Source organism: Mustela lutreola, chromosome 1 (assembly GCF_030435805.1).
Source record: "Mustela lutreola isolate mMusLut2 chromosome 1, mMusLut2.pri, whole genome shotgun sequence".
In the NCBI taxonomy this organism is placed as follows: Eukaryota; Metazoa; Chordata; class Mammalia; order Carnivora; family Mustelidae; genus Mustela; species Mustela lutreola.
In genome coordinates, this window is record NC_081290.1 from 185,720,835 (window position 1) to 185,736,179 (window position 15,345).

The 15,345-nt window shown below is 37.4% G+C and overlaps 1 protein-coding gene across 11 annotated transcripts in view; it reads left to right on the forward strand.

Annotated features, from left to right (window-relative positions):
• Window positions 1-15,345, forward strand: part of HTR3B (5-hydroxytryptamine receptor 3B) — a 49,386-nt gene that overhangs the window by 15,389 nt on the left and 18,652 nt on the right. For 10 of the 11 annotated variants that reach the window (XR_009355517.1, XM_059181166.1, XM_059181183.1 and 7 more), the window contains one exon: window positions 6,734-6,894. Coding sequence is in view for 10 of the 11 variants with exons in the window: in XM_059181166.1 (XP_059037149.1) it covers window positions 6,734-6,894 (161 nt within the window). In the remaining variant the exon portion in view is untranslated. Of the gene's footprint in view, window positions 1-6,720; window positions 6,895-15,345 lie in introns of all 11 variants that reach the window. The other variant, XM_059181233.1, reaches the window with a different exon arrangement.

Consider the following 15,345-nt stretch of genomic DNA (forward strand, 5'->3'; position numbering starts at 1 on the left):
TCCATAACTTTGTATCAAATTTCCTCTACCAGATTACATTTTTGTTTTCTGAAATATTTTCAAATACACAGCAAGACTGGAAGAATAGTAGAATGACCCCCCCCCCCCATATACACACACCATTTGAGAATAAACTGTCACTGTGAGTACTTAGTGGGTGATTCTTACAGACAAGAACATCACATGATTTCAGCTCCATCAAAATCAGGGAATTAAGATTGCTACATCATTACCATCTAACCTATAGGCTCCGGTTTGAGTTTTAGGAATTCTTCCCAACATGTTCTTTGTAACAACAGGATCCAAGCCAGAATCACAGGTTATGCTGAGTCATCCTGTCTCTTTAATCTACTTTTGTGTGATATGGTTTCTCAGTCTTTGCTTAGCCTTCATAACTTTGACACTCTTGAAGATGATATATGCCTGTTGTGTAGAATGTCCCACGGTATGGGGTTATCTGGTGTTGCCTCCTCGATAGATTCAAGTTTTGAATTTTTTGCCAGATGATAACAGAAATGCAGCTGTGTCTTCTCAATTCCTCCTATCTCCGCAGCACACAACTCCCATGATTGGTAATGTTAATTTTCATTGTTTGATTAAGGTGTTGTCTGCCAGATTTCTCCATGGAAAGTTTTTTTTTTTTTTTTTTAAATCATTGTGATTAATGAGTATCTTGTGTAAGTGTCCTGTTTTTCATCACTTTCACCAACTAGTTTTTATCAGACACTGATGTTTCTTGAGTGAATAATTACTATGAAGATTCTAGCATTCCTTCTACATTTCTTAGTTGGCATTCTAACTTAAGGAAAAGCCGTCTCTTCTTTCCATTCATTTATTTAAATATGCTTGGACTTGTGGATTATTATTTTATTTAGTGGGTTATAATTCTTCAGATCATTATTGATTTTAATGCTTGAATTGTCCCAGATTTGGCCAGTGGGAGACCCTTTAAGCTGATTATATCCTTTTACCATGTCCCTATTATTCTGCCTAGCACTTTTTTACTTTGTGATGCAATGAGATGTTCTAGGCTCTTCTTAACACTTCTCCTGTCTAGCCCAGAAATCAGTCATTTCTCTATTTCTTCCTTTTAAGTAGGTATGTTATTTAGAACTTAAGCTCTGGGTATTGGGTATACTCATTGCTACTGGGGTGCCCCTCCCCACAGACCCACTGGAAGACAGAGCTAGGGATGTATGTTTATAAGGACATGTGTACACACACATTTACATCTGTGTTTATTTCCATTTTTAGCTAACATGTACTGAGAACCATAAGTTCATACCGATACCTACAAAACCAACTCAGTACCATGGGTTTGTCCTAGTTTTCTCCATTTCCATATTTGTAACTCCTGTCACCAATAGTAGGACACCAATCAGGCTACATTTTATTGGTAGATGAAAATTAAGACAATGTCAAAGATTCTAAACAAAGGGGCTGCATAATTAGGAGAACAGGGATCAGGTATGTATGTTTCTCCTCAGTTTGCTCTGTGTAACTCGTCTCAATCCTGTGCCTCTATAGTCCCACTTACAGAAAAAGCAGATGAGGGAAATGGTATGAAATTTAGTTTTTGTTTCTAGAGCATCTAGCATTCTACCAGTGGCAGAAGAGTTATATAGAATCATGCTTCTTTTTCCTTAAAAATGAAGAGTGGATGGGTACTCGATCAAAAAGTGAAAGGAAAATTTTATCGAATGATGTTAAACATTAGTAGCTCTTATCTTCAGTAAGCCTGGAAGCATCCTCTCATACACAGTTACTTTCTGAATTGTACACAGGGACAATTGAAGAGACACTCCCATTTATCAAAAATCAATGTTTCTTTTAATTAAAGGGGCTTAGGAAAAACAAAAAGCACTTTCCCTGTCTTGTTAGCAGTTGTCCTTCATTGGACAATACCAGGTTTCCATTAGCTTTGTGTAATTCCAGAGTCCAATAACCACTGTCAAATGCTGAAGATGTAGCCGCATAAGTCTGATTTAGAACAGCTATTTAGATCTCAATTATTAATGAAATTAGTGTCCTGAATGTCAGCAAGAGCACTGCCTTAGGTAAAGGCTGTAAAGGAAATCATATTAGGGTGGAATTTCCTCTCCTTAGGGGCTCCTCTTAGATTACATTATTCACTTAGCTATCTCCTGTCAGGGAAATTGAAATGTTGGCCATGATCTGAGCCTGGGGCAGAACCAAATGGAGAAGTTAAGGGGTATCTCAATGGCATCGATTCCAAAACATTTGCTTGGTGCCGACGTTGCCGTTGGTCCGGTTTAATGTTTACAAAATAGCACCAGCACGGACAGCAGACACTGGCCGAGAGAGAAGAATGGAGTGAAGCGGAGGCCCTTTAGGAAGAATTGAGTGCAGCCCATCTAATAGGCAAGTTTGCATGTCTCCTCTTCGGGCCGAGCCCGAGAACACTGGCAGGTACCATGGCTTTCCTGTGGCCCTTCATCCTGGTGGCTGCCTCAGGTGGGTCCTTTTAATGATTTTACTTTCGGCCCAGAATAGTAACTTTTAAAAGCCAGAGACCGTATTTTTCTACCTGGTGCTGGATAACTCCTTACAAGTGTTCGTTTTTACTTAGCATCTGTAAAGCACCAGTCCTGCGAAGCAACGTGGAGCCCGGTGATTTGTTATCTTTGCTCCTACAATTACAGATCTGTAAATACGGAGTCACACAGTGGGGCTCTTGACACACAGCTGAAAATATGCTGGAAATGTTATAGCTGCTTGATAAAGCTTCTCCAGAAATCAAGCTCTCTTTGCGGCAATTTACATCAAGAGTTGAGGCATTCCTTATTCAGATTTGCTTTTGTGTCTGAATAATAGATTTTTATTATCCCAGTCTTGGCTTCGTTATAAGCTTTTGGTAGCCCAGAAGAGTTTCCTGGATACAGCTTGGATGAAGACACCTGCGTATCATTTTGGTATTACGGGTCTCACCCAGCCATGCAAAGTCTGTGTAGGTGATGAATATATCTCCAGAGACAACTACTAGAAACTTGTAGGTTTTTAGTGAACATTTCCCCTTAAGATTCTTTTAAAAATTATTATAGCCTCCTGAATTTCTAGAACTAAGTTTTTGTGGTATGAGTATTAACTCCACTGAATTGGGCCATTTGTGTTAAGATCCAATAGATTCTTAAAAAACACACACAGATCAAGAATATATGATTATGCTGGTGTTCCCCCAGTTCCCACTTTCTTGAGGGGTGTCCTCGAGCTCATATCTCAAAGAGTTTCCATGTTTTAAAATATAACTGGAAGTGGAATGAGTCAATTACTGAGATGAGGCAGGAATTTGGAAGCCCAGCAGCTGGAAATGATTTTTTTATTGGGTAGAGAAGAAAAATAGCCACTTATCATTAAAATAGGAGAATTCTGAATGTTGAACTTAAAGGATAAAAGCATATCTTAATTATAAAAATGAAAACAGGAAATTTCATTAAATGCCAAATGGGTTTCTTAGCAGAAAATAATTGTGAACATTAAGCTAAGTAGGATAAAATAGAAAAATAAAAGGTAAGGAAAAAAAAGAAAATCTTCTTAATGTCTCTTTCTAATATTTTTGTATTATGCTTGATTTTTGTTCTAAATGTGACAGAAAGTATGTTTGAATGGTGTCTAGTAATCAGTGCTTGACCATAAATTATACTGGGGACATGTGTTGCAGAAAAAGCTGCCCTTTGGAATTTTTGCTGGGTTAATATCAAGATGACTTGTAAATACAAGAGCACTAAACCAACCACCAATTTAAGGCCACTGCCTGATGGCAGTGTCCTGGGTGAGAGCCTAGATTAAGAGACCTGTTTAGTTCCTACCACACTACTCACCAGCCTTGTGACCCTGAACAAGCCAATTAATCTCTTAGAGATTGAGTTTTCCTGTAAGTTAAATGCTTATTTTGTATATTGTGGTGATCAAATAAGATAGCATTGTGAAGTTGTAAGGTGCAATGCTAATAGAAGGTATTTTTGACCCCAAAACACACAGACACAGAAAATAACAGTAGGCTGTTTCTGCCCAGTGATGTACACCATGCAACATGTCGGTTTCCTTTTGGAGGACCACTCACTTCTGTCCCTAATATTCTTAGGGAGCCAGCTCAGTGTAATGTCACAGTAAAGAGCTTGGGCTTTGGATCCAGTCCAGCCTCTTCATTTGCAAGCTGTAGGACTTTGGGTGGTCCTAAGCTCACTAAGCCTCTAGTCTGTCACCTGTAGTGAGGTGACTCCTCATGGGGGCTGGAGAGTACCTGTCTCATAAGGCTGTTGTAAAAGCCAAAGGAGGTCGTTCGTGTAAAATGCTCTAAGCCCAGTGCCTGACGTGCAGCATGTATTCAGCCAGATTTGGGAATTCAGTAGACCACACCCCTAAATCTCATTCCTCCTGCAACTTCTCAGATGTGTGTGTAACTCTTTTATACTTCCAAAGCTGACATACTAAGTGAGAACAGCTCTTTTCATCACAGTGTCCAGAACACTTTAAGGTAGAATTCGTCAAAGCAAGGAAAACAAAGGAAAAATTCCATTATATTCTTATCTTAAAAAAAAAAAAATCTCTGCCCCAAAAGTGCTTCATAGCTCAGTCCCTGACACATTCCACTTTCCAGAAATCTTACAAGTGAATTATTTGGAGCCAATTATTAGCATCCATAGAGGCCGCGTAAACGAGGAATCTTCCCTGGGTCTGTGGATAGCTTCCATCAGTGTCTGTTGAAACATCACTGAACTGTGAGTCATTTAGTGCTTGTGTGAATGTCACATTAGCTTTCAAGGGGCATAATTTACTGTTAATTAATGGTCACTTAAATCCATAATCTCTCTCCTGTAATTGATCTTTCTCCTCAGGCAAATTTGCATTCATAGTAGAAATGTAATTTATTATTTCTTCCCATTTTAAACAAAGAACTCTTTACCCTTATAGTTTATTTAAGCATACTTTCATTTCCTTCTTATTTTTCCTCCTATTGTTGCTTGTTTCTCTATTGTTCCTAGTTCTAGATTCTAGAACTTTGTCTTTTTACCCAAAGGCTTTGTCACATCCTAGAAAATATGTTTATCCATAGGAGACATATGGATTGTTTCCTAGAAAAGACAGCAGAAGGGAATTTGAGTCTTAATAGCAGAGGGTATAGGGAAAACACATTCATTTCCCAGAATTCTGTTTTAATTCTGTCTCAGATAGTTTCCTGTATCGAAACATGCACATTTCAGTGTTTCCCCAACTGGGACTTGAATTGGGAGCTTCCAAGCGAGGTGAAAGTGAAGTTGCCCGGAGCGAAGTTCACAGGAAAGGCACCAGACCAGCTTTGCTTTGTGTTCCTGACTTCTCTCCCCTGGGGTACACCAGCAAGAAATGGTCTCAGGTAGAGAGAGTCACAGCACATTTTTTTGACAATCACAGTTCACAAAAACCCTAAAAATGATGCTCGATGCATGCCACCTACCTTAGTCCTCCATGCCTGAATAGCGGATGCCATTTTAGGCATCTCCGTGGGTGAATAGTTAGGGAGTTAAAATGCTCATTAGCTTCCCAGTTCTGGTGGTAATGAAAGTGAATATTCCACTGCCCACGGTGACTCTGCACTGCACCCCCAGCATCGTCGTTAGCATTTTGGTCACACTGACATTGATAAATCATAGAAATTGCTGCCTGTGGCGGCAGGTGACACGACATCATTCATAAAGAAATGGGTATAAACAGGACTGTCACACAGGGAGAAGATATCTCATTTACAGTTTCCTGCTGGATCCCGCATACCTTCAGCAGCTCATCAAAATAACTATCAAAACCACTGAGAGGAGGTGAATTCACGCGCAGGACACTACAGATAGATTTCACTCACGCACTGTGGCAGGAGGCGTGCAATTTGCTCCAGTCCAATGACTTAGCGAAGCTTTGAATCCCCCAGGAGGTGGCAAAGCTTGTGAGCAAAATATCTTTTTCAATTCAGAGGAAGCCCTCACAAATTTGTCACTTCCAATTGTTGGTGCTCATTCCTCTTGCTTCTTTTCCCCTGGCCTCCCCTGCCTCAACACCAATCACTGCTCCTCTACAAATCAGGATTCCCAGGCCATAAAGAATGGTTGTTCTCTGGAAACAGAAAGAATTTTCCCAAAACGAAGATCTCATTTTCTGACAAGTGTGTTTTATTTAAAGACAGTTGAGTGAGAAAAGAGGGGTTTTTTTTGTTGTTTTTAGGAGAAAAGTATGAATTGGAATCTTGTTAATCCCATTATATAGGAATTTTTGGGTTCACTGGTCCATGTTTCTGCATGAATTTCCTTTTTAACTGTTGAATTACAAATGGAAAAAAAGTCAAGGAGGAGATCACTTTTGATTAAATGTAGGGGAAGGTTTGTGTTTTTTGTTTTGTTTTTTCCCTGTGTCTTAGAAGGGGGTGATACTGGAATACAGGGTTCTGTCTCCAAGATGCATGATTGCTGTGAAAACAGAATTGTAGGTGCAGTTTGGATTCTTGGAGATCCGAGATGACTTACTGATCGCTACAATGAGCTGTCTTTTGGGGGCAGTCAGGTCATCAGCTTACTTTAAAGTAAGCGTCTGCCAAAGAGCCCACTAGCTGCCTGTGAACTTCAGCAAATTGTGGTAAACTGAAAACTGTATTCTGCCAGGACCCACCAAGTCCTCAACAGTCTGAGGTCTCCTCGAGATGCTAAGCTCCTCTTATTTTCCTCCTCATGATGCCAGTTTTGTTTTTCAGAAACCCTAGCCATGGACATGCCTCATCCCACGAACCCTGCTCTGTATCGTCTCACCAAGCACCTACTACAGAAATATCACAAGGCAGTGAGGCCAGTTCACGACTGGACTGAGGCCACCACGGTGTATCTAGATGTGCTTGTCCACGCCATTTTGGATGTGGTGAGGACCGTCTTACCCTTACCAATCCCAGTTACCTGTTTGTAACAGCACCTGCTGTTTACATGGGAGCCTGGTTGAGCTGGTAGGGAAGTTGACCTGGACTCGTGTTAGCAGTGAGCATGAGGTAAAACACTTACTAGGCAAACCATGCTTTCTAGTCCCTGACTTGCAATGTGAGAGGCAGAGCATCTAGAAATAGGAGTTTCGTGGAACTAAGAGGTTTTAAAAATTGTGGTCACAGACCACTGTACATATTTTATGAGTTTGCTGAAACAAACAAACAAAAATGGTATTTTTTTCCCCTATGGCTCACATTTCTTAGGGACAGTAGTAAATTTCAGAAAAACATCTACCACTTATTGCCTGAAATTGAGAGAAAGAGAAAAACGTGTTCTGGTACTTTGAGTTTATACCCAAGGTGTTTACTAAGGGCGGTGAGGGAAGATTTGCTTATATAGCTATCTTCTATATCTAGAAAGTGGGTTGTTGTGGGAATTAAATGAGAGAATACATGGAAAGCATTTACCAGAAGTCTTAGTAGGTCCTCCGTAAATGATGGCTTATCCTTGCTTCCTCTTTCTCCTCTTTTCTTAATCACAAAGTCTTCAGTATTGATAGATCCCAGATTTATTTTGATTTTTCTTAAGAGCAGACTTTACTGAACTTGTTTGTTAATGTAGTTTAATATCTTTTTTCAATTTACTTCTCAAAACATTTTTTTCTAACTGAGGTATACATATGCTGAAATGCACAGATCTTAGTATACGGTCTAATGAGTTTTGGTGACTGGGTGCGTGCATAGAATCCACACCCCTATCAATATAGCAAATATTTCCATCACCCCTCATTGACTTCTCAGCCAATCCCCATCGCTCCATCCACAGAGACAATCACTGTTCCCATTACTTTCATCATAGAGTATTTTTTGCCATTTCTAGAATTGCATATGAATGAAATGTTATTGTGTGTCCTCTATTGTGTCTGGATTTTTCATTTGGCATCATGATTTTGAGGTTCACTCATGTTGGGTTTATCAGTAGTTTTTCTTTTTTATTGGTGAATAGTATTTGATTATGGTTATACCATGATTTGTTTATATCATTCTTTCTTTTTTCTTAAGGAGAGAGCACAAGAGCGTGTGGTCAGGGGGTTGGGCGTGGGTGGAGAGGTGGAAGGAGAGGGAAAAAGAGCATCTTAAGCAGCCTCCATGCCCCACACAGAGCCCAACACAGGGCTCAGTCTCACAACCCTGAAATCATGACCTAAGCGGAAATTAAGAGTTGGACACAACCTACTGAGCCACCCAGGTACCTCTGTTTATCCATTCATATGCTGATAGACGTTTGGGTTGTTTCCAGTGTTGGGATATTATTATAATACTGCTATACAAGCCTTTTTATGTACATGTTTTTATTTCTTAGGTAAAATCTAGAAGTGGAAGAATTGGCTCAGATAGGTGTACCCTTATTGAGAATCTGCAAGACTGATTTACAAAGTCATTGTATATTTTATACTCCCATGAGTCAGATAGCCGAGTTCCCATTGCTCCACATCCTTATTGGTATTTGGTATTATCAGTCTTATTTTTAGCCATTCTGTTGAGGGTATAATGGTATTTCACTAAGGTTTTACTTTAAATTTCTCTGATGGCTTGTGACCGGGAATTCTCTTCCATGTGCCTATTGGCTACTTACATATCTTTCTTTGTGAAGTAGCTTTTTAAGTCTTTTCCTTTTTTTTTCCTTTTAGATTATGTTGTTGGTCTTTTTGTTATAGACTTATAGGCATTGTTTATATATTGTCATACTTATACATTGCAAATACTTACTACCAATCTCTGACTTGTCTGCTCATTCTCTTAAAGGGTCTTACGGTGAACAGAGATCTTAAAGCTTAACGAGGTCTATTGTAAATCAATTATTTAGTTGTGGTTGGTGCTTACTGGGTACTAAGACACCTTCAATACTCCCAAGTTCACAGACATATTTTCCTGTATTTTTTGTCAGAAGATTTATAGTTCTTAGTTCCTTAGATTTCATCCTAGGATCTATTAAGAATTAATCTTTGTGATGGTGTGAGGCATGGGTCGAAGTTTTTGTGTGTTGTTTTGGTTTGGTTTTTTGCATTCGGACAGGAGTTGAAAAGGCTTTCCTCTCACCATTGAACTGCTTGGTGCCTTGGTTGAAAATTAGATTGACTGATAAGTGTTGGGCTATTTCTCTTGAAATCAGGCAGTGTGAGTCCTTTCCATTTCTACATAAATTTTATAATTACCGGGCGCCTGGGTGGCTCAGTGGGTTAAGCCTCTGCCTTTGGCTCAGGTCATGGTCCCAGGGTCCTGGGATTGAGCCCCACATTGGACTCTCTGCTGAGCAGGGAGCCTGCTTCCCCCCCCCCCTCTCTGCCTGCCTCTCTGCCTGCTTGTGATCTCTGTCTGTTAAATAAATTTTAAAAAAATTTTTTAAAAATTTTATAATCACCTTGTCAGTTTCTTTTTTTTAAAAAAAACTGTGAGTTTTTTTTAGGATGGTGTGGGATCTGCAGAGTAATTTAGGGGAGAACTGACATCTTTATAATAAATATTCCAGTTTTTAAATACGTTCTCCATTTATTTGGGTCTTCAGCAATGTTTATAATTTCTGATGTAGAAGCTTTATATATATTTCTATTAAACGTATCCCAAAGTATTTTTGCTGCTATAAATATTACTTGGAACTTTTTATTTTCTATTTGTTATTATTGTAGATAAATATTAATTTTGCATGTTGACTTTGTATACTGTGGTCTTGCTAAATTCACTTGTTAATTTTGGTAGTTTTTTGGTAGATCAATATTGTCTACATATACAATCATGTCATCTGCAGATAGTTTTACTTCTTCCTTTCTAATCTGTTTATACTCTTTATTTTTTCATTGTCATGTTGTATTGCCTAAGACCGCTCCTACAATTTGACAGAAATAGTGAGAGCAGACATCCTTGTTTATTCCCATTCTCAGGGGAAATTTTTTCACCATTAACTATGACGTTAGCTATAGCTTTTTTATCAATGTTCTTTATCAGGTTGAGGAAGTTCCTTCTTATCTATTGTACACTAAGAGTTTTATTTTGTTTTTTTAAATCATGTATGTATATTGAATTACATCTAATGTTTTTTCTCCATCTATTTGGATGATCAGATAATTCTTCTGTTTTATGCAGTTAAAAGGGTGAATTATTTTGATTGATTTTTCGAAAGTTAAAATGTCCTTGTATTCCTAGGATAACCTCCATTTAATCTTAATATATTATCCTTTTTATATATTTCTGGATTTAAATACCTACTTAATGTAGATTGCATCTATGTTAATGAAGCATATTGGGCAATAGTTTTTATTTCTTGTAATGTACATGTCTTGTTTGGTATCAGGGTTATCTTGGCCTTAATAAAACCATTAAAATGTCTTCCCGCTTCAATTTTCTGTAAGAGTTGTGTAATATGGATATTTTTCTTTCTTAATATTTGATAGAATTCACCAGTAAAATCACCTAGGACTGGAGTTTTCTTGGTGAGAAAATATTCAAATGTGAATTCATTTTTATTAACATATATAAGAATGTTCCAATTTTCTATTTCTTCTTGTGTTGCTTTTAATAATTTGTGTTTTTCAAGGAATTTATCTGTTTATCCAAGTTGTCAAATTTGTTTGTTTATAATATTGCCTTTTTTATCCTCATGTGGGTAATTTGTGTTTTCTCTTATTTTCCCTTGACCAATACTGGGAAAGTTTTCTTAATTTTACTTATTTTTTCCAAAAAACCAAATACTCACTTTGAATTTAATCTGTTGTTTATTTCACTGATATCTGCTCTTATCTTTACTTAATTTCTTTCTTTTAATTTGTTTTTCTTTACCTACTTTCTTAAAGTGGAAGCTAAGGTCATCGATTTTAAACCTTTCTTTTTCTAATTTTAGCATTTATACTATCTCTAATCACTGCTTTAACTGTATCCCACAAAATTTTAAAGCATTTAAAATTAAAACATAAATTACATAAAATGAAACATCTTTTTGAAGCTGATCTCTTCCCCCTGCCCCCCATACCTGGCAACCAGCGATCTTATCTTTCTCACTATAGTTTTGCCTTTCCAGAAAGCCAGATAAATGAAATCCTATGAAATTTGCCCTTTGTTTTGGCTTCTTGGGTGTGGTATAATGCCTCGGAGATCACACATGAGTTGCTGTAGGGTTAGTAGCATTCCACTGTGCAAGGACGTGTACTGCAATTGGCTTATATGTTTACCAGGTGTTGGACATGTGGGTTATTTCCAATGTGGGGAAATCATGAGTAAAGCTACTAGACACAGTTGCAAATATGTTTTCACTTCTTTTGGATAAATCCTTAGATGTAGGTTTGCTGAGTTGTATGATAAGCCTGTATTTAGCTTTATAAGGTACTTCCAAACTTTTTCCCATAGTGGTTGCCTCATTTTGCATTCCCCCTGGGATGTAGGGGTTTCTTCCACGTCATTGCCAGCACTTGATATTGTCAATCTTTCTAAATTTTAACCATCCTGGTAGATTTGTGATGATACCTCCCTCTGGTTTTTAACTTTTGTTTCACCAAAGACTAATGACATTGAATATCTTTCTGTGTGTTAATTTACCAATTGCTATCTTTTTAGTAAAGTGCCCAAATCTTTCACCCATTTTCAAAACAGTGTTGTTCATTATCTTATTGAGTTGCAGGAGTTCTTTATATATTTTGGGTCTATTTCTGGACTCCATTTTGTCCAACTACTCAATGTTTCTCCCGACATCAGCCCACTGTCTCAGTTACTGCAGCATTACAGAAGTCTTGAAATTAGAGTATGCCTTCCAACCTTCTTCTGTTTCAAAATCATTTTGACTCTTGCAGGTCCTTTGCATTTCCATATAAACTTTAAAACCAATTTCTTTTTTTAAAAAGTGCTGGAATTTTTATTGGGATTACATTAAATCTATTGGTCAATTTGAGGACAGTCAACATTTTAATAATAGTTTTGTAATCCGTGAGCACATTTTAGCTCTCCATTTATTTAGTTCTTTAATTTCTCCTAGTAATATTTTGTAGTTGTAAGTGTTTTATGCATATTTGGTTAAATGTATCCCTAAGTATTTCACAATTTTGGTATTATTATAATGGTATTTTATTTTATTTTTATAAATGGTATTTTTAAATGAATCTCTTTGTGGCTAGCATACAAAAATACAGATGATTTGGATGCATTGGCCTTGGATCCTGTGACCTTACATCTCTTATTAGTTTTATAGGCCCTTTTGTGGATTCAGATTTTCTATGTAGAAAATCACATTGTCTGTGAATAAAGACAGTTCTGCCTCTTTATCTCTATTCTTTATACCTCTTTTTCCTTTTATTGTCTGTTGCACTGGCTTGAACCTCCAATAAAATCTTAAAGAGAAGGATGTGCTATTCCATAAATATCAATTTGATAAATGTGTTTGGTAGTATTATTAAAACCTTCTCTAACTTTTTAAATTTTTGGCATTCTATTAATTTCATAGTGAGGGGTGTTAAATCCCCAGCTGTAAGTGTGCTTTGTCTGGTTCTCCGATTGTGTTTGGTGAGTATACATTGAGAATTCCATGTCTTCTTGATGAATGGATCCTTTTGTCGTTATGAAATACCCCTCTTCATGTCTGGTAATATCCTTTTCTTGAAGTTTTTCTCATGCTTCTTGCACGATGGATGTTTTTGCCATCCTTTTATTTTCGTCTCTCTGTATGACATTGTATTCAAGGTCCTTTCCTGGAGGCAGCATATAGTTGGGTCTTGCTTTTTTTTTTTTAACTTTTCTTTTGAAATAATTATAAATTAACAGGAAGTCGCAAATAAATTTACAGGGAGGTTCTGTGTACCCTTCACCCAGTGTCCCCGCATGTTAACATCTTGGGCCAATGCAGTGTAATTCCAGCTCTAAAACATTGACATTGGTTCAATCCACAGAACTTACTCAGATTTCTCTAGTTATACATATACTCGTGTGTGTGTGTGTGTGTGTGCGTGTGTGTGTGTATCTTTATCACATGTGTAGCTTTGTAACCACGGCTACCACACCTCAAGTTTACAGTCATCACCAGGGGATGCCTGGTTCCACACCCCTGTCCCTACCACCTAGCCCTAACCACTAGCAAATGATAAATCTCTCTCCATCTTTGTAATTGTGTTATTTTGAGAATGTTCTATAAATGCAAACATACAGCATGCAACCTTTGAGATAGGTTTTTTCATTCGATATAATTCCCTTCAGGTTTACCCATGTAGCACATATCTTGAGTTCCTTTGTTTCATTGCTGAGCAGTATTCTGGGGCATTGTTTTTTTTAACCTGTCCATCTGTGCATTTTAATTGAAGCATCTCCTACATTTACCAATAACCATCTTGCTGTTTGTTTTCTAGTGGCCCCACCTGTTTCTGTCATTGTTGCTCTTCTCCTTTTTTCCCTTTCATCTTGCTTTAAGTAAATCAAACATTTTTTAAATATATTTTTTAAAGATTTTATTTATTTATTTGACAGACAGAGATCACAAGTAGGCAGAGAGGCCGGCAGAAAGAGAGAGGAGGAAGCAGGCTCCCCACTGAGCAGAGAGCCCAGTGCGGGACTCAATTCCAGGACCCTGGGATCATGACCTGAGCCAAAGGCAGAGGCTTTAACCCACTGAGCCACCCAAGCACCCCCATTTTTTAAATATTTGACTTCAGTTCTTCTCTTGGCTTTTTAGCATCCTTCTAGATTATTTTTTAGAGGTTGTTTTAGGGATTTCCATATCCATCATTCACTTAATACAGTGTACTTAGAATTAATGTTACTGTCCTTTACATAAACTGTACAAATCTTACAACAGTAAGATTCCATTTCCCAGCTCCATTGTCCTTTGTACTACTTTTATCTTCAATTTTACATTTATATACATTATATTCCCCATAATACGTTATTATTTTAATGTATTTTGTTAAAATAACTTAACAATTCCTCTTTGTTTATATGGAGATATTTTTCTGTGTTAATATCTTAATGCTGTGCTGTCAATCATAGACTCCGATTTTTTGACTGAGATTTAGACATTGTAGTTGATTAAAAAATAATTTGAAAGTTAAAATATAATTGATATCACAGGGCTTAAATTTTTTTTTTTTTTTTGTCTGATGCTAGTTATTTTTTTAAAGACTTATTTATTTAAGAGAAAGAGAGAGAGAGAGAGAGTGCATGTGCCCAAGCAGGGGAGGGGCAAAAGGAGAGGAAGAGAGAGAATCCTCAAGCAGGTTGAGTGGTGAGCACAGAGCCCAAGATCATGACTGAGCCGAAAATAAGAGCCAGCGGCTTAACTGACTGAGCCATCCAGGCGCCCCACAAATTATTTTAACATCACTTTCCTCCAGCTCACATAAATCCCTAATCATCATTTCTTTATGAAAAGGAACATTTAAGTGATAAGCACACCAAAAAAAAAAAAAAAATCAGTTTTCACAAAAGTACCAGTTCTAAGATCCTAGAAAATATTTAATGGAGTGCCAGGAAATATCCACCCCTACTTCAAAGGCCTAGTCTTACATAAAGCTCCCAGAAAGCATAGAGCTTACAGAAAACTCCCTTAAATTTCCTCTGTAATTGGATGTTGAACTAAAATTTTTGAGAGTTAATTTCCTGGGGCTATATCTTCACATACTTAGGGAATATTAGTCCCTACTAGTTGTCAGTGGGTTATTACGACTGCATTGTTTATCAGTCATTGTTCAATAGGAATAGCCTGATTTGAATAAAGACACAGGATATGAGTCACATCCTGCAAAACCCCAAGACACACAGATAATCAACTTTGAATAAGACTACCTTTAGGTCTATCCTCATCCTCCCACTTTCTGCTTCGTATTGATTAAGATAAAGTAGAATTGCTCAGGCTTTCCTTTAGAGGGTTAGCTGGAGATAAATAGAGAAAAGGAGTCAAGTTTCTATGTTAATATTTTTCTCTTGGAACAACTATATCAAATTGAAATTTATCTGTTTCTCTCTATCCTGATAAAGCCAGATTCTTTCTGGTAGTTAAGGAGAACACCATTATTTTTTCAAAGATATGTTTTCTCCATTGGCGTGGAATATACTACTTTTTACTGGAATGCGTTAGACAGTAGTACTGTCTTACTGGATTTGGCAGACTTTCCTCCAGAAATCTGGAAAAATCTCAAATTCCATCACTCTAGTTTTATCCCTGTCTACTGCCTTAGCCTTATCTCCTCAATACTGCAATGAAACCAACCCCTTGTTGTCTCCTGTTTCCTCCACTGAATGTCTTTGTCTTCATTCTCCATCTGTAAAATATTATAATCCTTCAAATCTCAGCTCCCAAAAGAGATTTCCCTCAAATCTGCAAGCTGACAGCAATGTCTCCTTCCTTTAAATCTACAGAAGTCTAT